We start from the raw sequence: 26,704 nt of genomic DNA, 5'->3' as shown, positions 1-26,704 counted from the left end.
TCATGCATTCACGTTGAATGTCAGATTTGATAGAAGTTGGGAAGTCAGCTCAAGGAAGAGTAGAACTATACTCACTGTGCTATTAACTATCTCCTGATAGGCAGTTAGCAGCCAGACACTGGCCTGCAAGGCCCTTTCTCTCTCCCACTCCTGCCCTGAACTGAGCCAGGTCTCTAGTAGCTGTTGGCAAAGCAGGAGAATGGACAAAGTTAGTACCAGAAAATCCCTCCCAAACGTTTCTTTTAAATAGGTTTGATTGTCACTAAAATCCCTCTCCAAAGCATTTAACTTCCATATAGCAAAAGATTTATATGTCTCCAAAAAGAGACCCTTGTCTATACAAGTCCCAGGGACCAGATTCACCTCTGGTGTACGTAACTCCATCAAAGCCAAAGGAGTTACATGAGAGATGAGTCTGGCTCTGTGTATGTGAGGGCTTCTGTAGACTGTCTGATGGCAGCTGTCTAGCACATTGCATGCAGTTTGGGGTCCGGTGCTGTGTTCTCTTTCCTGGACAGCTTCTCCCATGCTGAGTGGCAAATGACAGAGAGGAGCATTTCTTTTTATTTAGAGCAGAGAAGTCTCCCCAGCCCAGCTCCTTTTATAACTTTATTTTCATACCAACGTTGCACCTAACTCCCCTCCCCTCAGATCTTCAAACTATTCTGTTTATGTCTGAAGAGCAGGAAGTCTTTGGTGAATGAGTTTCCATACACAGAGCTTAACTCAATACTAATTCATTCCTTTTACGAGAGGTGATCAGTTCTCACTGGTCCTCTTGAATTTGGTTACTGCGCTGATGATTTTCTTTCCTGTCCATGTAGTGTTAACTATACTGGGAAAACTAGATCTCAGTCCACCACTGGCATAAAATGTCCCCTGCTATGAGATAGATACATAGAATTTACTAGCTAGTGGGAAAACACTGGCTGTAGAATCGGTGTCTATTTCTTACAAAGCCTTTCTGAATATTGACCTAGGAGAGCTTTTCCATTGCATTAGGAGTGCACAAATCATAAAATCATGGATTAAGGATGGAAGGGACCTCAGGAGGTCATATAGTCCAACCCCCTGCTCAAAGCAGGGCCAGCCCCAACTAAATTATTCCAGCCATGGCTTTGCCAAGCCTGGCATTAAAAACCTCGAATGATGGAGATTCTTAAGGGAAGAGAATAACAGAAACACCTAACTGGTGGGTCAGAACCCAGGCTTAGGAAAACCCCAGCACAAGGGGACACAAAGAAGATGGAGAGAGGCTGTTCTCAGTAGTGACAGATGACAGAACAAGAAGCAGTGGTCTCAAGTTGTGTGTGGGGGCGGGGGTGGATCTTAGGAAAACGATTTCACGAGGAGGGTGGTGAAGCACTGGAATGGGTTACTGAGGGAGGTGGTGAGATCTCCATCCCTAGAGGTTTTTCAGTCCCAGCTTGACAAAGCCCTGGCTGAGATGATTTAGTTGGAATTGGTTCTGCTTTTAGCAGGGGGTTGGACTCGATGACTTCCTGAATTCTCTTCAAGCCCTATCGTTCTATGATTCTATAAAAGAGTTCCCTGAACTCTTTTCAAAAAATTTTTCAAAAAAGAACATTTCTTCTTTTTATCTCTGAGGAGAGCCACTCAGACTCTGCCCAGTGGAAATAAATATGCAGAACCTAGAGGGAGCCATTCTGTTTGTTCTGATGCCCCAAGCAGCTTGATCATTCTGTGCATAGTGAATGTGAGTCTATCTATAGGCTAAATTCTGTTCTTCCTTACACCAAACTAAATATTGATCAGCTCTACTGATTTCAGTTTAAATAAGAGCAAATGTGGCCTGATGAGAAAGAGTTGCCTCCTACTTTCTTTGAGATGGGTAGCATGAAAAAGAGGCAGTTGGTGAGTACTGCCATAAGCTCCCACTTCGTAGCTAAAGGGCCAGGCAGAGCTAAGATCCTCAACAACTTACTGTAAAGTTAATGTATATCATGGATCCCATCATGGAACTCTGTGTCTGGAGTCCATGACTCTGCCCATAGCTGGAAATACCCATTGAAAAGATTTTGAACTAGTACACATAGAACAGAGAATGAAGTGTGCAGCAAACTTTTCCAGGTTCTAGACATCTTGATGTAGGCTGCATAACTTCAGTGTTTTGCTAATAGTTTATGTATGCTTCAGCAGCCACAGGATTGGGCACCATTGTGTTCTTTGGAGAGTCTATTTATAAAAAAGATGTGCTTCCTTATACAAGAGCATTTCACTGAAAGATTGTGTTGTCAGAATTTTCACTGACTTGCCCGAGGTCTAAGGAATGTAGGTCGCACTGTCAGATATAAATATCCAGAATCAGATTCTGGTCTCTGTTACACTTGTGTAAATCCAAAATAATGCCACTGAAGTCAGGGGCATTACCCTGGTTTTACACGAATATCACTGATCAGATTCTAGCTCTAATCCTTCAGTCCAGCTGCATCCTTGAGCATCCAAAGCTCCCACTGAAGTCAAGGGGAACAATCAGCATGCCAGAATGGCAGAACTGAGTCCTAAGTGTTAAGAACTCTCCTTACCAGATTTCTGGTGGACACATCGAACTCTCCGAATACATAGGCGACCATATCCCCTGCTGCACAATTCTCCACACTTCCTGAACTGAGCAGCTTCAGGACAAAATGGAGAGCTGCCATCCTCACCTGCAAGGGTAGAGATTATGCACGAGTTATTATTATCTCTTCTGCATGCAATATGAGACAGGATATGAGAGTCCTTTTGCTTTTTCTTTTATCTCTTTGGAATAGTGGCTGAAGTACAAATGATTAACACATCTGTTATGTAAATTCCTTGCAACACTGGCTACAGAAGTACCATGCAAATGCCAGTTTTCACTTTCAGGTGACACTGTAATTAGGAAAAAGGCAGCATTTTCTCCTATAAATGGAAACAAACTTGTTTGTCTTAGTGTCTGGCTGAACAAGAAGTAGGTCTGAATGGACTTGTAGACTCTAAAGTTTTACATTCTTTCATTACAGTTAACAAAAAATATCTACATTTGTAAGTTGCATTTTCACGCTAAAGAGATTGCTCTACATCACTTCTATGAGATGAATTGAAAAATATTATTTCTTTTGTCATTTTTACAATGCAAATGTTTGTTATAAAAATAATATAAAGTGCATAGTACACACTTGTCATTGTGTTGTAATTGAAATCAATATATTTGAAAATGTAAAAAACCACAAAAATATTTAATAAATTTCAATTTTTAATCGCATTAATTGTTAGTTAACTGTGATTAATTGAAACCCTATTAATAATCTCAGCCTAAAAATGTGTCTCGTTGCCAGACTCTCCACTGAGTGAAATACTTCCCAGATATTAACAGCAATACCACTATTCCACACACAATCTTACCTTAGCACTCTGATCACTGAGAGCAGATTTCACTGCCTTCACAATCAGAAACTTTCTAACTCTTGTCTCAGGCACTGAAAGATAAGGAGAAGTGTGCAATATAGTATATCTTTGTTCCAAACACTCATGCTCCACATTAGAATGTGTCCTGTGCCCTATTTAAGAGTACTACCAAGCTTCACTCATATACAGAATCAGCGGGGAAAATATAGGACCAGACTCTGATCTCAGTTACACCAGTCTAAGTCTGAAGTATTTCCACTTCTGTAAATAGCACCATCATACTATCCTGATGGAAATATTGTAAGAGAGTTAGACAAATGGAGGTCAGTGAAGTTAGTCTGTGTTTACCACCAGTATAGCAGAATTCGGAATCTATTCTAGAGTGTCTAATACTTATTCAGTCAGGAGTACTATTTTGTTTTTATCTCATTATTATTAACATGCATCCGCCACAAGATTACATTTGTATTTGTACCTTGAAAATATTTTAGGCTACATTCAGCACTTAATTAACCCTGTTGATTTCTGTGTGACCACATGGGAGTAACTTAGAGCAGCACTGGGTCCCTTTAGTGAATTTCCAACCCTCTGGTGAGCATGCATCTAAAAGGGTGTCGCAAGGAGAAGGGAGAAAAATTGTTCTCTTTGGCCTCTGATGATAGGACAAGAAACAATGGGCTTAAATTGCAGCAAGGGAGGTTTAGGTTGGACATTAGGGAAAACGTCCCAACTGTTAGGTTGGTTAAACACTGTGAAAAATTGCCCAGGGAAGTTGTGGAATCTCCACCACTGGAGATATTTAAGAGCAGATTGGATAGACACCTATCAGGGATGATCTAGACAGTGCTTGGTCCTGCCATGAGGGCAGGGGACTGGACTTGATGACCTCTCAAGGTCCCTTCCAGTTCTAATAATCTATGACTATATGACTCTATGTGTTGCAGCAGGGGCAGATGACCGTTTTGCGGGGCCCCGGGCAGCATAATTCCGCGGGGCCCCCCTTTGCCACGGCGCATGCACAGTGACGCCATGCTCATGCGCGGTGGCACCACGGCGCGTGCGCGGGGCTTTTTGAAGCGCGGGACCCGGGGCGGCCACCCCGCTCGCCCTGCCCTATATCCGCCCCTGTGTTACAGATCCTCTGTGCCCCATTTGCAGAGATGATGAGTATGTTATAGCCCTACCATGCCTGCAAAGCCTTGGTTCTTTAGATCAACCTATAGCAGCTCATGCTTTTAGCTCTGGATGTCCCCAACTCAACCCCCAGCACGATGGCGATGATCGCAGCAGTCACAGTTACTCCTGTGTTACTTACAGTCAGCACCAATAATAGCTGTGAGCAGATTCAGGGTTGCCACACGAACAGTCTCATTCTCAATCTTCAGCTGCGAGTGCAGAAATGCTATGAGGTCATCAGGAGAAGAACGGGCTGCAAAGGAAGAAATCACATCCTCACTAACAACTGAAAGCTCATTCTTACCACACCTACAAAAGAAGGAAGTTACAAGGAAACTACTGTGTAATTTGGAGTCTCTTCCCCTACCTAGCAGTAGGATACAATAGCACAGCTCCATTTGATTTTCCATGATGAGCTGCTGAGTTGGAGAACAGATCTGTGGGAAGAAGAGAAGTGATCAAAGGAAAACTAATCAGAACAAGCAACTGAAAAGAAGATGCTCAATTAATTTCTAAGCACTCACTTCCTACCTTTCCAAATAGAGCTCTGAAGCCAAAAGAAATGGTACTGACTGCACAACAAGAATCAGAAACAATGACCGATACACTGGATAACAGAAGTTCCTGCTTTCAAAGTGTTTTTAGCAGCAGAGCTAATTGAATCAAGACTTGACCCTTGGTAACTGGTTCAAATGGTTAATTATTCCACCATAAAAATGTCGGCCTTATTTGCAGTCTGAATTTGTCCAGCTTCATTTTCTAGTTATTGGCTCACGTTATGCCTTTCTCTGCTAGATTATTACATATGTTTCCCCACATAGATATTATAGACTGCAATTAAGTCACCCTGTCACAGGATAGGTCCTCCCCATTTGGATGGGATCAGTTTTTACTATCTAACTCTAACTCCCTCTAATAACTGGCTTATGCTAAAATTGCTTTACAAACTGAGCTGGATTTTAGCTAATAAAATGAGACCACTATCTGCTTATTCTTAAGCCAGCAGAAACCAATAAGGCATGAGAAGGTCTCCGGGCTCTTCACTAGCATTCAAAAGATGTTTATTCTTAATATGCTTCAGATCTGCTGTGCTTAAGCTCAAGTGATACAAGAACAAGTTCCCCTCACCCGGTCGTGCAGAGCACTGCAGATGGCTTGAAATTTCCCTTCAGGTAAAAGGATCTTATATTCACCAGAGACTTCCAAGAGCTGCCTCAGACTCTACAACAGAGGGTGAAAGTTAGAAGGTGGGCATACAAAGGAGCAATATGCAATGACTGAAGCAGGTTCATGGAATTCATAGATTCCAAGGCCAAAAGGGATGATTGTCATCAACTAGTCAGGCCTTCTGTATGACACAGGCCTTAGAAATTGCCAAAATAATTCCTAAAGCAGAACTTTCAGAAAAAAATCCAATCTTGATTTTAAAATGATCACCTTGACTCTTGGTAAATGGTTTGAATGGCTAATATCCCACCACTGAAAAGGTAGACCTTATTTCCCATCTGAATGTCTCCTGTTTCAGTTTGTAGCCACTGGATCATGTCATGCCTTTCTCTGCTAGGTCATTACCTATATTTCCCCATGCAGATATTATAGACTGTAAGTAAGTCACCTGTCACAGGGTAGGTCCACCCTGTTTGGATGGTATCAGGTTGTGGAGGAGTTAAAGAACTAAGGCAGCCCAAGTGACCTAGTCTCCCCAACCACCATAGCAGGCCTGGTTCTTAGAGCAGCATTGCCTAATAGTCAGGGTCAGTGCAGCAGCCCTTTAATGAGGCTCTTCAGCTCAACGACCCAAGCCCTTCTAGGTACGACCGTGCAACCTAGTGCTCAACCACCCTTTGGGGCAAACCAGTGTTGCCTAGTGGCCAGCCCTTCTCCACCAGGCTCTACCTACTCCACAGGGTCCCAGCCCAGGGCCTTGTCTTGCAGCTCAATGGGGTTTCTTCCAAAACATGCAGAGTCAAAGACTAATACCTCAACTCAATAATGCTTAGTTCACATAGATTACTTCCCACCATTCTTCTGCAGCAGGTCATCTCAGTAACTCCGTGGTCTCTCCTCCATCTGTGGCATTGGATGGTTGTGGGGGGGGGGGGTCAACTGGAACCACAGGCTGGCTGGTTTCTGCATCCTAGGGCACTGGCAGTCCCTCCACAAAAGCCTGCAAAGCACCTCTGCTCCCTTCAGCTGTCAGCCTAGACAGAACTGAGCTGCTCCCTTTTATATCCTGGTTCCAGTTGGAGCATTCCCAGCAAGTATGAAGGGGCATAGCCCACAGATCATGATTAGCCCCCGCTGAACCATGCATGGGGGGTATCCTCTGTCACAAACACTCCCCCTTAAGAGGGTGTCCATTGGTGGACCTTCCTCTTCATCGTCTCCTTCCACTTGGGAGAAGTCTGTGTTTGCATGAGCCTTCCCTGGCCCAGCGTAACATACAGAAGTCATAGGGTTGGAGCGGGAAGTACTACCTCATGATTCAGGCACTGGTGTCCTTCATGTTATTAATCCATCTGAGGGGTGCATGGTTGGTGACCAGTTGAAAGGGCTTCCCCAGTACAGAATATCCCAGGGTATGTCTACACTACAGCGCTAATTCGAACTAACTTAGTTCGAATTAGTTAATTCGAACTAAGCTAATTCGAACTAATGCATCCAGACTAAAAAAACTAGTTCGAATTAGCGTTTTGCTAATTCGAACTAGCATGTCCACATTAAGTGGACCCTGAACCGGGCTTAAGGATAGCCGGAAGCAGTGCCGGCAGGGCATCAGATGAGGACTTAGAGCGTGGAGCTGCTGCCTCAGGCTAGCCGAGGGCTGTGCTTAAAGGGACCCGACCCCCACCCCGGACAGACAGTTCTCAGGGGTGCCCCTCTTGCAAAGCAGTCCTGGCTTGGAGTGCTCTGAGTGCCCACACTGGGCACATCACAGCACTCGGCCATCAGCCTGGCTGTACTTGCCGCAGGCTGCCATCTGGGGAGAAGGAGCAATTGGGGGGCTGCAGGAGAGCTTCCACCCCCAGAAGCACGCAGAGCCAGCCCAGTCCTCCCCATCGGGGGCTCGTACCCCATTCCTCCGTCACCTCCTTCCACTTACCCTTCCCTAGCCCCCCTTCCTGATGTACAAAATAAAGAAAACGTGTGGTCAAAAATAGAATCTCTCTTTATTGAACAAAACTCGGGGAGACTGGGAAAAGGAGGTGGGAGAGGGGAAGAGAGAGGGTGGGAGAGGGAAGGGCAACTACAATGATCAGAGGTTTGGAACAGGTCCCATATAAAGAGAGGCTAAAGAGACTGGGACTTCTCAGCTTAGAAAAGAGGAGACTGAGGGGGGATAGGATAGAAGTCCATAAAAGCATGAGTGGGATGGAGAGGGTGCATTAAGAAAAGTTCTCCATTAGTCCCCATAATAGAAGGACTAGAGGACACCAAAGGAAAAGGATGGGTAGCAGGCTTCAAACTACTAACAGAAAGGTGCTCTTCACAAAGCAAAGATTCAACCTGTGGAACTCCTTGCTGCAGGAGGTTGTGACGGCTAGAACTAGAACAGAGTTTAAAGAGAAGTGAGATAAAGTGATGGAAGTTGGGTCCATGGAGTGGTATTAGCCAGGGGGTAGGAGTGGTGTCCTTGCCCAAAGTTTGTGGAAGACTGGAGAGGGATGGCACGAGACAAATGGCTTGATCACTGTCTTCGGTCCACCCCCTCCAGGGTCCCTAGGGTTGGCCACTGTCGGCAGACAGGCTACTGGGCTAGATGGACCTTTGGTATGACCCAATACGCCCATTGTAAGCTCAGGGCTCAGGGTTGGGGGTCTCAGTGGACCACCTTCATTTTCATGCACACCTGCTCCTAGGTGGCCAGGCTGGCAGCTCTCCTGCCCTAGACGGCCACTTTCCTGTGCCTAGTGCGGAGGTCGTGGACGAGGTCCATGATGTCCGCACTAAACCAGGCGGGTGCGGTCCTGGGCAGGCTCCCGAGAGCCGCCAGCCTGGTCCCGGGAAGAGGGGGATGGCTGGGTGGCAGCGGGTGGCTGGCTCGAGCCGTGCCAGGTGCAGGGTCTGTTAGCTGGGTGCTGGCCAGCCTGTGCCCCTTTAAGAGGTCCGGGGCCGGAAGGGGGGCAGACGAGTTTCCCTGGTGTTGGCCAGAGTGGCCACCAGGGAAAGCTGGGGAGGGCTAGCCTCCCACTAGTTTGAATTAAGGGGCTACACACCCCTTAATTCGAACTAGTAAGTTCGAACTAGGCTTAGTCCTCGTTCAATGAGGTTTACCTAGTTCGAACTAAGCACACCACTAGTTCGAATTAAGTTCGAACTAGCGGAGCGCTAGTGTAGCACCGATCAAAGTTAATTCGAACTAACATCCGTTAGTTCGAATTAACTTTGTAGTGTAGACATACCCCCAGGGTGTAGATCACCCACTTGATGGCCAGGGCCTCCCTTGCTATAGTAGGGCGGCAGGTCTCTCAGGAGAACAGCTTGCAGCTGAGATAAAGGATCTGGTGCTCCTTCCCACCTATTTCTTGAGATAGTACCACTCCTGGTCCTACCTCCGAGACCTCCATTTGAAGGATAGAAGGCTTTGTGAAGTTGGATGGGATAGGACCAGCTCTTGGTTCAGCTGTTTTCACAGGGCCTGGAAGGCTTCCTCACAGTCTTCTGATTACTGGACTTTCTGTGATTGGGTGTTCTTCATCAGGTCCAATAATAGGGTGCCCAGTGTGATGAAGTTGAGTATTAAGCAGCCACTGTGTCTGAAGTATTGTGGCACCTGTTTCTTTGTCAGGGAGGTGGGGCAGTCACACAAGCCTTAGACCTTATTTATCAAGGAGCTATAGTTTTCCCCTTCCTACTGTGTTCACTAAGATGGCACTTGGCTGGATTCACAGTGAGTCCTGCATCTATTGGGGCTTACAATACCTTGCTAAGATGTCAGAGGTGTTTCCCCCAGCTGGTGCTGTGGATGACAATATTCTTAATGCACACGGCTGTATATTGCATATATGTTTGCAATATTTGGTTCATGAGCTGCTGAAAAGTGGCTGAGGCTCTGTGCAGCCCAAATGGCATCCTGCTGAATTGCTATAAGCCAAGCAGGGTGTGAAAGGCACTCTTCTCACAGGAAGCCGGTATCAGGGGTATCTACCAATATCTGTTGGTCAGTTCTAGTGTGGAAATGAACTTTGCATTTCCCACTGTATTCCTCCTTGAGATTTCCCCATGTATGCATCCCAGTATCACTTCAGCTTTTTTGGCCACAGCATCGCATTTGTAGGTCATGTTCAGCTGAGTATTCACCAAGTTTCCCAAAATATTTTTCAGAGTTACTGTTTCTCAGGAAGCATCCCTCAACATGTATGTATCACCTACATTGTTTTGTTCCTAGATGCATCTATTTACATTCAGCCATATTTAAATGCACATTTATTGTTAGCACCCAGTTTACCAAATGATCTATATCACTCTGAATCAGTGAGTTGTCCTTTCCATTATTTACCACTCCCCAATGTTTATTTCATCTGCCAATTTTATCAATGATGATTTTATGTTCTCTTCCAGGCTATTGATAATGAGATGACAGTCTAACTCCTTCCTGTACCTACACACTTTTCTTCTTTGCTGCTTGAAGCTTCCAGGATATCTCTGATGAAATCTACATATTTTACTACATTTAGGCTCTTGTGTAGTCCTTTGATACTTTTAGTCAAGTCCATGAGACATTGATTCCCTCAAAGTCACGGGCATTCCAATCCCCAAAGCAACCACATATTCTGGACCAGAAAGCCAACATAGATTGGGAGTAAACCATGGAGGAAGTGGGGAGGGGGGAAGGGCAGCAGGGTTGTGGCCCTGGATTTGCTGCTTGGCTTGTACTGAGCCAGCTCACATAGACTGAGCATGCTCAATCATACTACTGAAGCCAACTGCCCTCACTCCATCCTCTCACTATCAGCAGACAAGAGTTACCTTGGTCATGTGATACTGAGGGTAGATGAAATAAGAGAGACAAGGTGGGTGAAATAATATCTTTAATTATATTATCTCACCCACCTTGTCTCTCTAATGTCCTTGAACCAACACAGCTACAACAGCCCTGTACACAACGGTAGATGAAATAGACAGTGATTTTATATCTATCTAGTTATAGAATCTAAAGCAATGCAATTCAGGCCTTCTTAGTATTAATTTTCAGCTACTGGCAGTTTACTTAATACTGCCCAGAGACAACACACAGCAGCCCCTGCTCTGAGGAGTTTATTTATAATCTAAAAGAGAGACACAGAGTTGATAGGATGTACCAGTAAATCACAAGGAGGGAGTATCTTATGGGGCGGGGGGGGGGGAGGGAAAAGGTGTTTTGTTTCTTACCTCCTTATCATCTCCAGAAACAGAAGATACTTTTCATGAGAGGCTTTTACCTACAAAACTTGTCACCTGGGTCACCATGTCTATAAAATCAAGACTTGTGTGTTTATCTATTATCTAACAAGTCACTATGTAGACCAGGAAACGCCACTGGTAGCAGCTAGTACAGTTCACCTATGCGCACACATTGATAGTTATTTTAATAAGTATCTCACCTTGGTGACATGAAAAACATTAACATCCTCTTTATATTGCTCAAGAAGCCATGGGATCTGTTCGAACACCTTATCTTGATGCTCTTCTTTATGCAGGAGGAGGCTCATCATAGTACCAAGGGCTTTGATAATGGCCTGCTTGAGCTACATAGAGACACAGAATTTATGTTCCTACAAATTCATTCAATATCATGCAATGGGCCCATCTTTTCTACTGCTGACGAGTGCAATTTCCCTTTTCCACTGTTGAAACAGCCCTATCTCAATATTTCCTGGTAAAGAGTTAAGACTCATGCATGGCTTCGTCTACACTGGCATGATTTTCCGAAAATGCTTTTAACGGAAAAGTTTTCCGTTAAAAGCATTTTCGGAAAAGCACGTCTAGATTGGCAGGATGCTTTTCCGCAAAAGCACTTTTTGCGGAAAAGCGTCCGTGGCCAATCTAGACACGCTTTTCCGCAAAAAAGCCCCAATTGCCATTTTCGCGATCGGGGCTTTTTTGCAGAAAACACTACAGTGCTGTCTACACTGGCCCTTTTGCGCAAAAGTCTTTCGGAAAAGGACTTTTGCCTGAACGGGAGCAGCATAGTATTTCCGGAAAAGCAGTGACGATCTTACATGAGATCATCAGTGCTTTTCCGGAAATTCAAGCAGCCAGTGTAGACAGCTGGCAAGTTTTTCCAGTCTAGACACAGCTATGGTGTTGGTTTCAGAATTATATTCTACTGCACCTCACAACTTTCCCAAGTGGGATATTTCCCCAGATTAGTATGCACACTAAACCAACTCATTCCTGCTGTAACTCTACTGGAACTGAATAGACATCTGCCAGGAATGAATTTAGCCCATTCTCCTATATTCATCTGCATGTCAGGTGACAAAACTGGAATCTATGTACACTATGTACAGACAGAATTTCCATGAGATTGTGACATTATAATCTTTTTTAAATGTTTTACATCATACTCCGTTCTATCCCAAAGAACCTGCCATTGAACTCCATCATCACAAAGAGTGCCATACACAGAGAATTTAACAATACAATTTCACATAAAGGTTTAGAAAGCCTACAATTCTCACCTCCAAATCTTCACATGTGGTCCATTTGCTTGTCACATGACGATAGAGGGGAAGAATTTCATCACAGAACTGAGATTTACCCATTTTGGGAAATGGCCACTTTTCCCAGTTACTAAAATATACATTTACTGCCCTTGACCATTTTTCCAGAACTGCATGGAAGGAAAAAAGACAGGCAATATGAAAAGGATGCACTAGTAATAAGGATACGTTGTTTTATCAGTGGACACACCCAGGCTTGTAGTTTATTACACTTCCATGCCCAATTCAGGAACAGCTGATGAAATCCAATAACAGTTTTGAATGATTTCTCTTCCCTCCTTTCCGTTTCTTGTTTCTCAAAAGGCTTTCTTCTCTTTTGTCTCTCTCCATCTCTTTTTAATTCCCATCATTTGAAAACATATTTTTTTCTCCCTTGTTACCTCTTAATTAGAGCTGATTGTAAAGGTAGTTGAAATTAAATTAAAAGTGTTTACTCTTGTTTTTTTCAAAATTTCAAATTACAAAGATCATTCACATGTTTCAAAAATCAACAAATTTCAGCCACCTTTTTAGCTGCACAAAAACACCGAACACATCCTGATTAAAACTGTCATTGACATTTTTTCAGTTTAATATTCCATCAACTTGGAAAAAAATATGAAAAATGTAATACAAAAACAAAATATTTTGACCAGCTGTTTTCTGAATGATTCATGTCCTCTGCAGTTATTGCTTATTTAGCCCTAAAACTGTATGATTTCCTGTTGGGTTACAGTTTGTCTGAAAGATGTTCAGTGCCCCTAACTCCTATTAGCTATACTGAGATTTGACAGCATTTTGCCCTAAAATTAGATGCACCCGCTGCCCTTGAAAGGAAAATTAAGGCTCAATCCTATGTTCTATGAAGCTGATGGCAAAATTCCCATTGATCTCAAAGGTGCAGGATTAATCCCTTAGGCCTGATCTACACTAAAGGGGAAAGTTGACTTAAGGTACGCAACTCCAGCTATGTTAATTATGTAGCTGGAGTTGACGTATCTTAAATCGTGTTTTCAGACTGTCCACACAGTGGAAGGTTGACAGGAGTGTTATTCCTCATGAGAAGCAGGACTACCGGTGCCAACGGGAGCACCCACTCAGTTCGAATTAGTGGGTCTTCACTAGACCTGCTAATTTGGACCCTGGTGATCAACTGCAGCAGCATTGATCTTCTGCATAGTGTAGACGTGGCCTTACTTGAGCATCAACTAAAAAGCAAAGGAAGAGAGAAGTGGAGAAGACCAGAGGACAGAGAAAGAGGGTGAAAGGAGATGATAATTAAGCAACTAAAGAGGAGGAATGGGTGGAGGGGTGGAAAACGGGAAATTTTTAAATGTAATTCAGTCTGTTGCCTGCACATTCTCCCCCAGGAGTTTCCTGGCACATGGGCAGCATCAGCTTTTGTTTATTTTTAAAATAGCCACAAGTCATAAAGGGCCTGAACTTACAAATGCTCAGCACCTCCAGCAAAGTAAGGAGTACTCTCAACTCCACTGAGTGCCACAGGAGCATGAGGACTCAGCCCCTGGTACAATCCAGTTCAGAGCCTGTTTGTAAACGATCAGTCACTTAACTCTGTACCAAGGCCCCTAAATATCCATTTTGGACATCTACAATAAGTGCTGGGACTTACCACCACAAAATTGTTGCATCAGCCTGCTCTCGTCGTCTAACATCCGCATGGAGCTCATGCCGTACAGGGTCATTCCCACAAAAGGAATGCACTTGAGTGCTGAAAAGAAGGACCAGAAGAAAAGGAAGACAGACAATTGACTGTTATCTGCCTTCTTACTATCGCATTTAGAAACACCGCTGGGTCGGATGCTATGGGCTCCTAGGTCATTTTGTGCTGCGTACACAAATGATAAGGCAGAAGTAAAAAATCTGTGGGGGATTTACCCTGAGGAGGAGCATTCTCCACCAATGTGCAGCTGTGCCAGATGCCCAATCCTCTCCCAGAGTAGGAGAGAGAGCACTGGGGAGGGATGAGAAGTGGAATGGAGAAGAGCTCCACTAGACCTGATTTTCCTCAATCCTGTCCTTTAAGAACTTCAAATGGGGCATAAGAGCTTGCACCTTGGTGTGGATAGCTCATGGTCTAGCAACTGGAACCAGCCACAGCAGTTCATCTCATGCCCCCCAAATAGCACTCTGTGTAGCTGTACAGAGTGTGAACCTCTGTCCTTAAATGGAAGACAATAACTTTGAAACAAAAGATGGAAGTTGACCTACGATAGGCTGATGATAGGTTGCCCAGCGTAATCAAAGTGAACACGTCAGACAGCTTCAGTGGATTCAGATGACATTGAAGCTCATACATCACCTCACTGAAATAGCAGCGTGCCAGAGCCACTAATGTGTTGCTCGCTGCCACTTTTAGTTCATTTGTTGCTTCCTTAAAAAATACAAAAAGAGAGAGACTGAAGTGATTAAAGCCAACTACACCAGCCAATGCTGCTCAAATGAATCAAGTTCTTATTTCTGTTTTCCACCCAACTTTCTGAGAACAGAATCATGAGTCATAAATAATCATTGAATCGTTTGCCTAAACACTTGTCAGCCTTTCAGTTGTTTGCAAGCTGCTTAGACTATTCACTATTAGCTATTTGTGGTGGATGATTGGCTATCATAGTGACATGATATTTTTCCCTCAGAGGAGGTGGGCAGCTTCAAGATATTCAGAGAATTTTCCTGAATAAACTATACCCTAAATCCAAATACTGCTTCTTTTGGAAACAGCTCCGATTCTGTTTAAAGGTTTCATCCTGCTGCTTAACACCATAGTATCAGAGCACCTTCCACACAAAATCAGTATCAATAATGAAATCCCTAGGAGACTTCACAAAATACTTGCTTGTTAAGAAACGGTAGGCCTCTCTGCATCTGATATATGTCACAATATCCTGACCTTACAAAGCACTTAAGCACACGTGTAACTTGAACAAGATGAAACTAGTCACATGCTGCTTAGGACCTGGGATTTCTGGAGGACGGTGTGGGGATCTGTGGGCCCCTAGCAGTCATTAATCCTGGAGTTTCAGTATATAGTTTACAAACAATGTTTTAATTAGTTTAAGCTTTCATTCCTGTCATTAGCATATAGGGAAAACTAACTTACCTGAGTATCAGAGGGGTAGCCGTGTTAGTCTGAATCTGCAAAAGCAGTGTAGTGGGTCTTTGACCACAAAAGCTTATGCTCCAACACTTCCGTTAATCTAACTTACCTGAGTCTCTCTCATGTGCTTTGAGGCAAGTGTTATTATTTTGCTCAGTAGCCTTCTCTTTAGGACCTGGGCATCCTGCTGTAATACTTTCTCCAGGATACAGTAAATGTCTACTCTGTTTTTCTGGGGACAAAACATAAAAGAACAATTGGGGAAAATGTTTCCTTGATGACAATATAGTAATGCTATAAGCTAATATAGTAACGCAATATAGTAACACTTACGCTAATAAGCTTCTGCCCAAAAGAGTTTACAATCTAAACATGAAACAACTAGCCCAGGCTAAAAGAGCAGATCAATAGCCAGGAAAATAATTCAGGTCTTCTGATTCACTATCTGGAGTCCTCTCCACTAGACCACACTGATTCCACAGCCTGCATACTCACTCAAGTAACCCCTAGTCTTCATTTGTATAAAACTTGCTATGCCCTCCACAATCACCCAGCTAGCAGCATTTCAGAAGAAGCTGAGCAATTTACAAATTTTTAATCAGAATAAGGGCCCTGCACTGCCCCCTTATCTAATTTCATTTATTATTATTATTGTTGTTATTATTATTATTATTATTATTATTATTATTGTTATTGTTGTTATTGTTATTATTAGCATCATGCCTTTTTTTATCCACTCCAGACAGAATTTGTAAATACAATTATAAAATACCCAACTCCTGCAGTAAATCTTCTGCAGCTTTTAGGGAAAATTAGCTCAGGAGTTACCTCTACATTGACAGTAGCACACTTGAAGGTCTCTTTTATGGGGTCCATCAAAGTTCAAATTCACAGATGATACTAAATATGGAGGAGTTGAAGGTATGAGTTGTGACAGAGAAATAATAAAGAGGGGCACAGAGAAATTAGAAACCTGAGCAGAGCAAGACTGATTTCAGAGAACTGCAAACTAGCGCACCTAGAGAGGGGGTCAATATAACTGACATAATGAGAGGGAGAAAAGTGGGAAACAACAAGTGACCTGGAGTGACAGTGAAAAAAAAAGTCAGCCATCTGGGTTGGGTTTGTTACATACAGGAATCTTGTCATAAAGCAGGAAGACAACAGTTTCTCATTGTTCATCTGAGGTGTGACTGCTTCTGGCTTATTTCACTTTTTTGGCACCACATTCCCCAGAAAAGATCAACAGCTTGGAAGTAATTCAGGAGAAAATTTTAAAAAGTGCAGGGAGGCCAGCAGAACTGACTTTTAAATAGAGACCTGCAACCTCTATGGGATCTCACCTCATGCATCAGGGTGAGGTTGGGTGGGTGTAGGGGAGCCTGCCTTGACAATAAATGGCCACGTCTCCCTTTAACACGTGCGGATCTCTAACAAGCACAACCCAGGCCTGTCTCAAGTCTGGTGCACATAAGCATGCAGGCAAGGTCATGGGAGAAGCTGTGAGAGGAAGGAATGTTTTGCATAACAATGCAGATGAAGCATGGTACGTGAGACTATGTCAAGAACACATGGCAAGCAATCTTGTACAGGTACTTCTGTTTCTGATAACCACAAATTACAGATGCAGCCATACAACTGTCAACTATGCACATAGCAGCAACATCCTGAGTGACAGGATGTACTCCAGATAGGGTATTGGGCATGTTCCATATCCTACACAATACGTAATCAATTGGTAAATATTATTAGAACAACCAAGTCTCGCTTTGCTATAAAATGGGCTTAGTAAGAACAATCCGTGGGAGGGAATGAGCAGGATTGACCCACAGGTACTGCTCGATGTAACTAGAAGTAAATAGGCCCTTCACACCGGTGATCCAGTGCATGGTGTTCCAATGCATGGGAAGAAAAGGAACCCTGACCTCCTGCCTGCTACTGTAGGTAGCATACGGGTGAAGTGTAAGTGAACTAGTCTTTATTATTGTATTATAGTAGCTCTTTTATTAATTGCTTTTGCATTGCTTTGCACTATCTTATTGCTTTAGAATGTATGGCATTTAAGGTTTAAATTGTGTAGTAATTGTTTTTAAGGCTTGTAAAACTTAAACAACTGTCATAACTGCTTAAAGCTTGCAATAAATAAGAAAGTGGTTAAGTATCCCTGGAGTGTCCTGGTTTCTCTTGGATCTAAAATAAATCGTATCACATCACAGTGGGAAAACAACTGGACTCCCCTGGGCTCAGATCAGGTCAGCTCTCCTCCACAGAGTCAGCACAACCGTGACTGCCTACTCCAGCCAGCCACCACCTCCTTGCTGCATAGCATGCACTGTGGAGTGAGGATGCTTAGGAGTCAGTGTTTCTTACCCTGCAGCACGTACATTGCACAGCAGGGGGCAGTATCAGAGACCTAAAATTTAGACTTTAACATCAGGAAAAATGCCCCAGCTATAAGACATCTATCAGGTTATTACATCGTCTTCATTGGAAAGTGGTGGAAACCCAGTCACTAGGAGCTTTTAAAATTGGTTTGGCCCCAAAAAATGAAAAAGGCACTGCTGGGAAATTGGATGATCCAACAAGCCTTTCACATCTGTCTCCTGTGAGTCTATAACTCTGAATTCAGGCAGCTGAAGGTGTGAACTGCCTGCTAAGGTCATAAAGCACTTTGGAATGTTCAAAGCCAATGGTTGGCTACACATTCCAGTGGTTGTGCTTTTAAAGGATGCTGCTGCAAACTGCTATTATTACTGCTCTAGTGGGGAGAGGCTCTGCCTCTTTCCATTCATTTTTAAATGGAAGGAGGATTTTTAATTGAAAATCATAATTGATAACTTATGAATACAAGCGCCCCACACTATTCAAGCGAGCCAGAAATGAACTGCTTGTCTTGGCTTCCTGGTACTTGAAACTAAAATGCCTTCTGTGTTGACCCTTAATAGAGAAATGGACTTTGCTGGATGCGAGTATTAATAAAAGAAAAAGGGGTTTGGATTATTTAAGAACCCTTCAGAGCTATATCCCAATCATATGTCATTATAATTAAGAAGTGTTGTCTTGGGTTTAGAGCAGAGAGTCAGTTCACATGGGTTTTATTCACCATTCTTCTACTAACTCACTATGTGGTGTTGAGCAAGTTATTTAATTCCCCATGACACAGCCCATCAGTAAATGGGGATGTTTATCACTCTCCCAAAGGTGCTGTAAAACCTAATTCATGCGTAAGTAGGTAAGTGCTTTGAGGTTTTTGGATGAAGATGCTAAAGGAGGACAAACTACTGCTATAAGAGATTATAGATACCCCTACAGTGCACTTTTATAATATACAGCCCATGTACTCCAGTGTGTACAAAAGGACAGTGCTCCTCTGAGTGTCTCTTTATTATATCATCCTGATCTGTAACAGAATTTTGCATGATGAGTTTTGCATGAAGACAGAAGGGTAAATACTGCTTACACTGAAGGTGGGCTGAGCCAAGTTCTGTATTGAATTACTTCCATGAAGTCAAACAGAATTTGGAGTGGAAACATGGAAAACAGATGTGATTTGATGAAACTGCCCTACCTCATCCTGCTGAAGCTTTTCTAGCAGAACAGTCACAACGACAGCCAGTTTGGTCTCAGCTATCTTGACAATCTGAAGGGCAATAGAGGCCTTATCTTGATCGTCCATATGGTCCAGGAGGAAAACAACCTCGCTGTAAACAGCTGAAATTAAAGGAAAGGATTCTGCTGGTTATCATTGATGTTGGGATTCAGGGCTTGTGTCTTTAATTCACTATCTAGTAAAGACTCTGTAGGAGACCAGACATGGTGATAAGTGGACCTGGGAATCATGCAAATCCTTTTCTTCCCTCATGGTGACCATGTCTGTTTGCAGAGCTATTGTGGGGGGACGGATTATAATAAGGAAAAGCTGCTCCTTTTAAATAAGATCCCCACATAAAATAATCTTTTCCACCTTTACTATTAATGTAGGCATTTTGATAGCACACAGAATAATTTATAGCCAAGATTTTTAAAACTGGGTGCCTAAACTAAAACTCCTAAATCCATATTAACACGCCTACATCCTGATTCAACAAATTAATCACATGCCTAACTCAATGCCAACAAATAAATCTAAAGTTAAACACATGCTGAAGTGTTTTGCTTAGTCAGGGTGTCATTTCCAAAAGTGCTGAGCACCCAGAATTACCTATGGATGGTGCAAAGAACTTCTAGGGGTTCAGTATCTCTTGAAAATCAAGCCACTTTTTAAAGACCCCACTGTATGAATTTAGAAGTCAAACTTTATGCACTCTGTTTTGAAAAAAGGCTTCAGTTTTATTTTATGGTAATTTAAATACTTGCAGAGAAGACACATGGAATAGGTATTTGTCCAGTTGCCTCTAGAGACCCTAAAAGATTTTCCCCCAATGCACAACATAAGAACATAAGAACGGCCGTACTGGGTCAGACCAAAGGTCCATCTAGCCCAGTATCCTGTCTGCCGACAGTGGCCAGCACCAGGTGCCCCAGAGAGGGTGGACAGAAGACAATTATCAAGCGATTTATCTCCTGCCATCCCTCTCCAGCCTCTGACAAACACAGGCCAAGGACACCATTTTATCCCCTGGCTAATAGCCTTTTATGGACCTAACCTCCATGAAATTATCTAGCTAGGTGTTTTCCATGGGTAGGGTGATTGCCCCATACCTTTATGTGAAGCCTCAGAGATTAAGTCTTGGTAAGTCTTGCTCACATAGTCAGGATCAGTGTTACCCGTAAACTGAGCACTTGGGTGGCAGACATGTGTTTCTAATGGTTGTACACATCCGTACATGCCTCAATGCACATAAAATGTATTCTACACGTAGAATTGGAGAGAACATTGGTCAGGATGCAATTGATCTCCATATTTGAGGGTGGGGAGGAATTTTCCCTGGGTCAGACTAGCAGGGATTATTGTTTGGGAGGTTGGGAATTTATCTTCTTCGGGAGTATGGGGCACTGATCAACCACCAGGATCATCAGGGCATTTCTGACCTAATCATTTCTTTACCATTGCAAAGGCCTCAGGCATTGGTAGCATTTCAGTTTCTCCTATCCTCTGTCTGCAGCACACAGCATCTTAGTCTCCTAGGCCTTGGGCACATCTACACAGCAGGGCTAAAGCAGAAATAAGCTACACAAATTGAGCTACCAATTGTGCAGCTTAAGTTGAAATAGTTTATTTCGGCTTTTGGCGCTGTTTACACAGCAGGAAGTCGGGGAAAGAGCACTCTTCCTCCTACTTCCCTTACTCCCCATAAAATGCGGGTTATAGGAGTTGGAGAAAGAAGTCCTCCAGCTTGACATTATTTGACATTATGTTGAAATAATGGCTTGCTGTGTAGATGCGGACTATGTTATTTTGCAATAACATCAGTTATTCCAAATTAACACTACTGTGTTGACATACCCTTCAAGAGTGACAATTTTTAGTCCAAGACAAGTTTTGGTTTCAGCATAGGGTTGCTAGGTGAAACGTAATGGTTTGTGACATACAGAAGATTAAAGTACATGATCTAATGACCTACCAGCCTTAAACTCGATGAAACTGTGAAATAGTTGATGTATTAATAAAATCAGGATTTTATCTCCCATGTGTCTCTCAGCAGAAATTCTCCTGGAGACTTAATATTTAACAAGAAATCTGAAATGCCATATTTATCTGTCTCCATTGTAACAGCATTCCAAGGCATGGAGGAGGAATTGATCAGAATTTACCCTTCCCATGAAAGATTGCTCAAGATTAGGCGATTACCCATCCTTACCCTTCGATTCCAACACCCAGATGCAGATGGAATCAGAACTGTAACTTACATTGCCCATACAGTTGCAATAGTAATGGTGAAGGATTAAGAGCACTAATGTTGCTAAGAAACGCTTTGTTATCCTCCATTTAATATGCTAGCTATCCACTTAATATCTTAAGTAGACAGCAGGTACATCTAGACTGCAGAGTTTTTCCAGGATACCAGAGATATCCCAGAAAAGCTCTGCCACGTCCAAGGAATGCGTCTGCTTTTCCAAAAAAATATTGGAAAAGCAGACATGTTTTTTCAGCATCTCAGTAAACCTCGTTCTACGAGGAAGAAGGGATGTTCTGAAAGAGGCTTTTTTTCTGACATTTGGCCCAGTGTAGACGGGCCAACTGTCAGAAAAAAAGCCTCTTTCAAAAGAAAAGTGATAGAACTTTGTAGTCTAGACACAGTCAGCTAGAAGAGAAGTCCTTCTGTGTTTTCTCTTCTAATTTCTCCCATCTCTGATGCTTTGCACCACTAGATTTTGGCTCCAAGGATGCAGAAGTCATAAAATAAGGACCCATATTAACAACATAAAACAACTGGAGAAAGGAAAGAAGACCTTCCCCATAACATCCAATAGTGACACAGGTTGTCAGGAAAGTTTCCAGGTTCAGAGGCTGTAGGCCAGTCTTTCAACTCAAGTCAATTAAAAGGGAAGTCAGTAGAGGCTCACTGGATTTACAGCAGCTAATGATCTGGTCATATAAATGGAGAATATTACACGTTTCTATGCACCCATGCTCTTGAATGTGTATGTGTGGATACAGGTTGGATATAAAAAATACAATAGTGACCCTTACCTCTATCAATTACCTCCTGTTCACTCACAAATGTATTCATGGTTTAGTCTTTCCTCAACACCTTCTCTCAATCCTTTCTCCAACTAGCTCCAGTACTGAGAGATAGATGGCCTCTCAGTCTGTCAACCAGAACTTCCAGTTAAACTTACACAAGCACTATTGTGACATCCTTGTGACCTAAGCAAATTCCATAAACTGTTGATGACCAGGTAGGCACACAGGGACTCTGTCACTTTGCTGGAGAGAACTATGGTTAAGATGACCTGTCACCTGTCTATGACTTTTACTAAAAATTGCCCTAAATAAATTTTAGGTGCTGGGGAAAGGCAGCACTCCAGCAGACTCCACTGCTCTGAGAGCAGGCTAGGGTGCCACTACTACTTCCACTCCAGGTGGGTGAACTGCCCAGGGTACCCTGACTGCTCTCCAACCAATGCTCCAGCACAGCATCTGGCCCCAGGGATGCCCTGAGATGTACCACGCCAACTACTGTGGAAGTCACAAAGGTCCCAGAAAGTCACAGAATCCATGATTTCTGTGATAGAAATGTAGCCGTGTTAGTCTCGTGTAGCTGAAACAAAAAACAGGACTATGTAGAACTTTAAAGACTAACAAGATGGTTTATTAGGTGATGAGCTTTCGTGGGCCAGACCCACTTCCTCAGATCAAATAGTGGAAGAAAATTGGCACAACCATATATACCAAAGGATACAATCAAAAAAAGGAACACATGAAATTTGATTTGTCCTTTTCATATGTGTTCATTTTTTTGATGGTATCCTTTGGTATATATGGTTGTGTCAATTTTCTTCCACTATTTGATCTGAGGAAGTGGGTCTGGCCCACGGAAGCTCATCACCTAATAAACCATCTTGTTAGTCTTTAAAGTGCTACATAGTCCTGTTTTTTGTTTCATGATTTCTGTGACCTCCATGAATGATTCACAGCCTTATTCATAATCACTTTCTCCCAAATAGGCCTCTACCTACAGGTTCACAACCATCTCCTCCCTGTTGGTCAGAATCAATTCTTAAATGCCTATGCCCTGGGTTACTTCCTTCAGTTTCTGAAACAAAGCATTGTCCCCATGACATTCCAAGAACTTATTGGCTATTTTGTGTTTTATCACATTACTTTTCCCACTGATGTCTAGGTAGGTAAAGTCCCTCATTACTATAAGGGTCTGGATATTTGTTTTATTTGTTCTAGAAATGCCTCATCTCCCTCCTCCTCCTGGTTTGGATGTGTTTTCCCCACTTCATCTTTACCCAGAGACTTTCAGCTGGTCTGCCTCGTGCCTCTTTCTGGAACTCAGAACAAGTGTACAATACAACACCACCTCCCTTTTATTCCTACATGCTCTTCCTGAACAAGATGTACCCCTCTATGCCAATACTGCAGTTATGAGATTTATCCCATCAAGTATCTGAGATGCCACTTAAGCTCAGTTATGACTTGTCTGTTAGTACTCCCAATTCTGACTGCTTATTCCTGTTAGTCCTTGAATTTGTGAGTAGACGTCTAAAGCAGTGATACTCAAAATGGTCCATGAAACCACTTTGAGAAAACTGCTAACTGGCTACACTGGTGTGTTTATTTACTGGTGCCGCAGCCACAAAGCCTCGTGGCTCCCATTGGATCCGATTTGCTGTTTGCAGCCAAAGGGAGCCATGGGAAGCAGCAGCCACAGCTCCTTTTGCTATGACTGGCTAACCAGAGCCAAAGGGACATGCAAGGCTCCGTGACCTCAGTGCTGGTAAATTGTAGGGTAAACTGAGGCAGCCCTAACATCAGTTATTCCAAATTAACACTGCTGTGTTGACATACCCTTCAAGAGTGACAATTTTTAGTCCAAGACAAGTTTTGGTTTCAGCATAGGGTTGCTAGGTGAAACGTAATGGTTTGTGACATACAGAAGATTAAAGTACATGATCGAATGACCTACCAGCCTTAAACTCTATGAAACTGTGACATAGTTGATGTATTAATAAAATCAGGATTTTATCTCCCATGTGTCTCTCAGCAGAAATTCTCCTGGAGACTTAATATTTAACAAGAAATCTGAAATGCCATATTTATCTGTCTCCATTGTAACAGCATTCCAAGGCATGGAGGAGGAATTGATCAGAATTTACCCTTCCCATGAAAGATTGCTCAAGATTAGGCGATTACCCATCCTTACCCTTCGATTCCAACACCCAGATGCAGATGGAATCAGAACTGTAACTTACATTGCCCATACAGTTGCAATAGTAATGGTGAAGGATTAAGAGCACTAATGTTGCTAAGAAACGCTTTGTTATCCTCCATTTAATATGCTAGCTATCCACTTAATATCTTAAGTAGACAGCAGGTACATCTAGACTGCAGAGTTTTTCCAGGATACCAGAGATATCCCAGAAAAGCTCTGCCACGTCCAAGGAATGCGTCTGCTTTTCCAAAAAAATATTGGAAAAGCAGACATGTTTTTTCAGCATCTCAGTAAACCTCGTTCTACGAGGAAGAAGGGATGTTCTGAAAGAGGCTTTTTTTCTGACATTTGGCCCAGTGTAGACGGGCCAACTGTCAGAAAAAAAGCCTCTTTCAAAAGAAAAGTGATAGAACTTTGTAGTCTAGACACAGTCAGCTAGAAGAGAAGTCCTTCTGTGTTTTCTCTTCTAATTTCTCCCATCTCTGATGCTTTGCACCACTAGATTTTGGCTCCAAGGATGCAGAAGTCATAAAATAAGGACCCATATTAACAACATAAAACAACTGGAGAAAGGAAAGAAGACCTTCCCCATAACATCCAATAGTGACACAGGTTGTCAGGAAAGTTTCCAGGTTCAGAGGCTGTAGGCCAGTCTTTCAACTCAAGTCAATTAAAAGGGAAGTCAGTAGAGGCTCACTGGATTTACAGCAGCTAATGATCTGGTCATATAAATGGAGAATATTACACGTTTCTATGCACCCATGCTCTTGAATGTGTATGTGTGGATACAGGTTGGATATAAAAAATACAATAGTGACCCTTACCTCTATCAATTACCTCCTGTTCACTCACAAATGTATTCATGGTTTAGTCTTTCCTCAACACCTTCTCTCAATCCTTTCTCCAACTAGCTCCAGTACTGAGAGATAGATGGCCTGGTGTGTTTATTTACTGGTGCCGCAGCCACAAAGCCTCGTGGCTCCCATTGGATCCGATTTGCTGTTTGCAGCCAAAGGGAGCCATGGGAAGCAGCAGCCACAGTTCCTTTTGCTATGACTGGCTAACCAGAGCCAAAGGGACCTGCAAGGCTCCGTGGCCTCAGTGCTGGTAAATTGTAGGGTAAACTGAGGCAGCCCTAAATGTGCTAGTAGGCCTCTAAACAGCATAACTCCATTCTAGGATTAAGGCCTGGGAACACCACAGTCAGGATAAGAACTGCAGACAGTAAAAGATCCTGGGCACCATAGCAACCACGTTCTAAAACACTCGAACTGGGTCTCAGTTGGTAACGTAACACATTTTGCTTGAGATAACATTCATAAAATTTGCTTAAATTAAGTGCTGCACCACATCAAGGCCATACCCGCCTCCTATAGCAACATCATCATCTATGGAGACTAAAATGTTATTACTGTTTTGCTGACATGTTTTGGCATTTGAACAATAACCACCTGTATATTAATTAACGAGCTGTTACTTTGCAATGGGTGGAGATATTATGTAATCTTGTGTAGTTCTATTGGCTTATGTGCTCATTTCGTCTTGCTGCTAGACCTATCAAATCATTTTTCCTCCGTCCTCCTGCTGACTATATAATCTATTGTATTGTGTTAATTAACCAGTGTTCACCAGGGTAACCCCTGCGTGTCACTCCATCAGCTGATGTATAATAAATCCTCTGCTTGTTTTCACCTGCATCCAGAGTGTCCTGGCTTATTTCCAACATAAATAAACACACCGGCGCGGCCAGTTAGCAACTTTCTCAAAGTGGTTTCACGGATCACTTTGAGAAACACTGATCTAAGGGATTGATCAAGTTCCCCCCAGGAATTTCCCTCTTGTTGCTCCTGTAATTCTACTCTAATTTTCCATATCTGATTCTCCCCAAAGAACTAGTCCTCTATTAAAGATACCTTTTGAACCTAGTTGCCTTTTGTCACCTGCCCCTACTCAACTTAGTTTAAAGCCCTTCTAATAAGATTGGTGAGTCACTGCATTAAGATGTCCTTCCCTTTTGTGGTCAGATCGACCCCATCTCTTCCCAGCAAACCTCCTTCCTGCAACAGTATGCCATGACTAAGGAAGTCAAAACCTCCCATCCATCCATCTTCATCACACTATTATGTGGACATGCTTACCATTTAGTGTAAAAAGCAGAAAAAACACTCAGTGCAGGAAACAAGGGGACTGAAACTGAAGCTGTCAAGTTCACATGCTTCCATTTTCACTAACTGATACATCTGGATCTCTCAAGCTAGTGGGGATGTCCAAGGCAGAAAAATATTTCTGTAGATCAGCATGTGATTATTTGTATTGCGGTACTGCCTCATAGTCCCAGTCATAGGCCAGAATCTCATTGCCTTACGACCTGTACAAACTCAGAATAAGATGGTCCTTAACTGTCATTAAGTAATATTTATTCACAGCACAACAGAGAAGATAATTAAGCAAGAAGATAAGCCTACTTTGACCAGGTACCAACATGAAACTAGTGTAATAATACTACATATTTA

The 26,704-nt window shown here is 42.9% G+C and overlaps 1 protein-coding gene across 1 annotated transcript; it reads right to left on the bottom strand.

Annotated features, from left to right (window-relative positions):
* On the bottom strand, positions 1 to 25,552 carry LOC149523248 (maestro heat-like repeat-containing protein family member 2A). Its single transcript, XM_089770406.1, has 5 exons — positions 25,539 to 25,552; positions 4,706 to 4,875; positions 3,388 to 3,461; positions 2,547 to 2,669; positions 1 to 180 (listed from the first exon to the last, which is right to left on the bottom strand). Exons 1-5 carry the CDS (start codon positions 25,550 to 25,552, stop codon positions 1 to 3), a joined length of 561 nt encoding a protein of 186 aa, XP_089626532.1.
* Positions 25,553 to 26,704: the final 1,152 nt, after the last annotated feature.

The sequence above is a fragment of the Pelodiscus sinensis genome, chromosome 18 (assembly GCF_052426305.1).
Source record: "Pelodiscus sinensis isolate ZL-2025 chromosome 18, ASM5242630v1, whole genome shotgun sequence".
In the NCBI taxonomy this organism is placed as follows: Eukaryota; Metazoa; Chordata; order Testudines; family Trionychidae; genus Pelodiscus; species Pelodiscus sinensis.
This window is presented reverse-complemented; position numbering and strand designations above follow the sequence as displayed.

What these genes read in the sequence shown, in the direction of transcription:
- LOC149523248 (XM_089770406.1), bottom strand. An exon ending in AGCTATTATTGGTGCTGACT is followed by an intron (nt 3,462 to 4,705) that starts GTAAGTAACACA and finishes CTTATCTTTCAG; the next exon opens with TGCCTGAGACAAGAGTTAGA. An exon ending in ATGTGTCCACCAGAAATCTG is followed by an intron (nt 181 to 2,546) that starts GTAAGGAGAGTT and finishes CTTTGCCAACAG; the next exon opens with CTACTAGAGACCTGGCTCAG.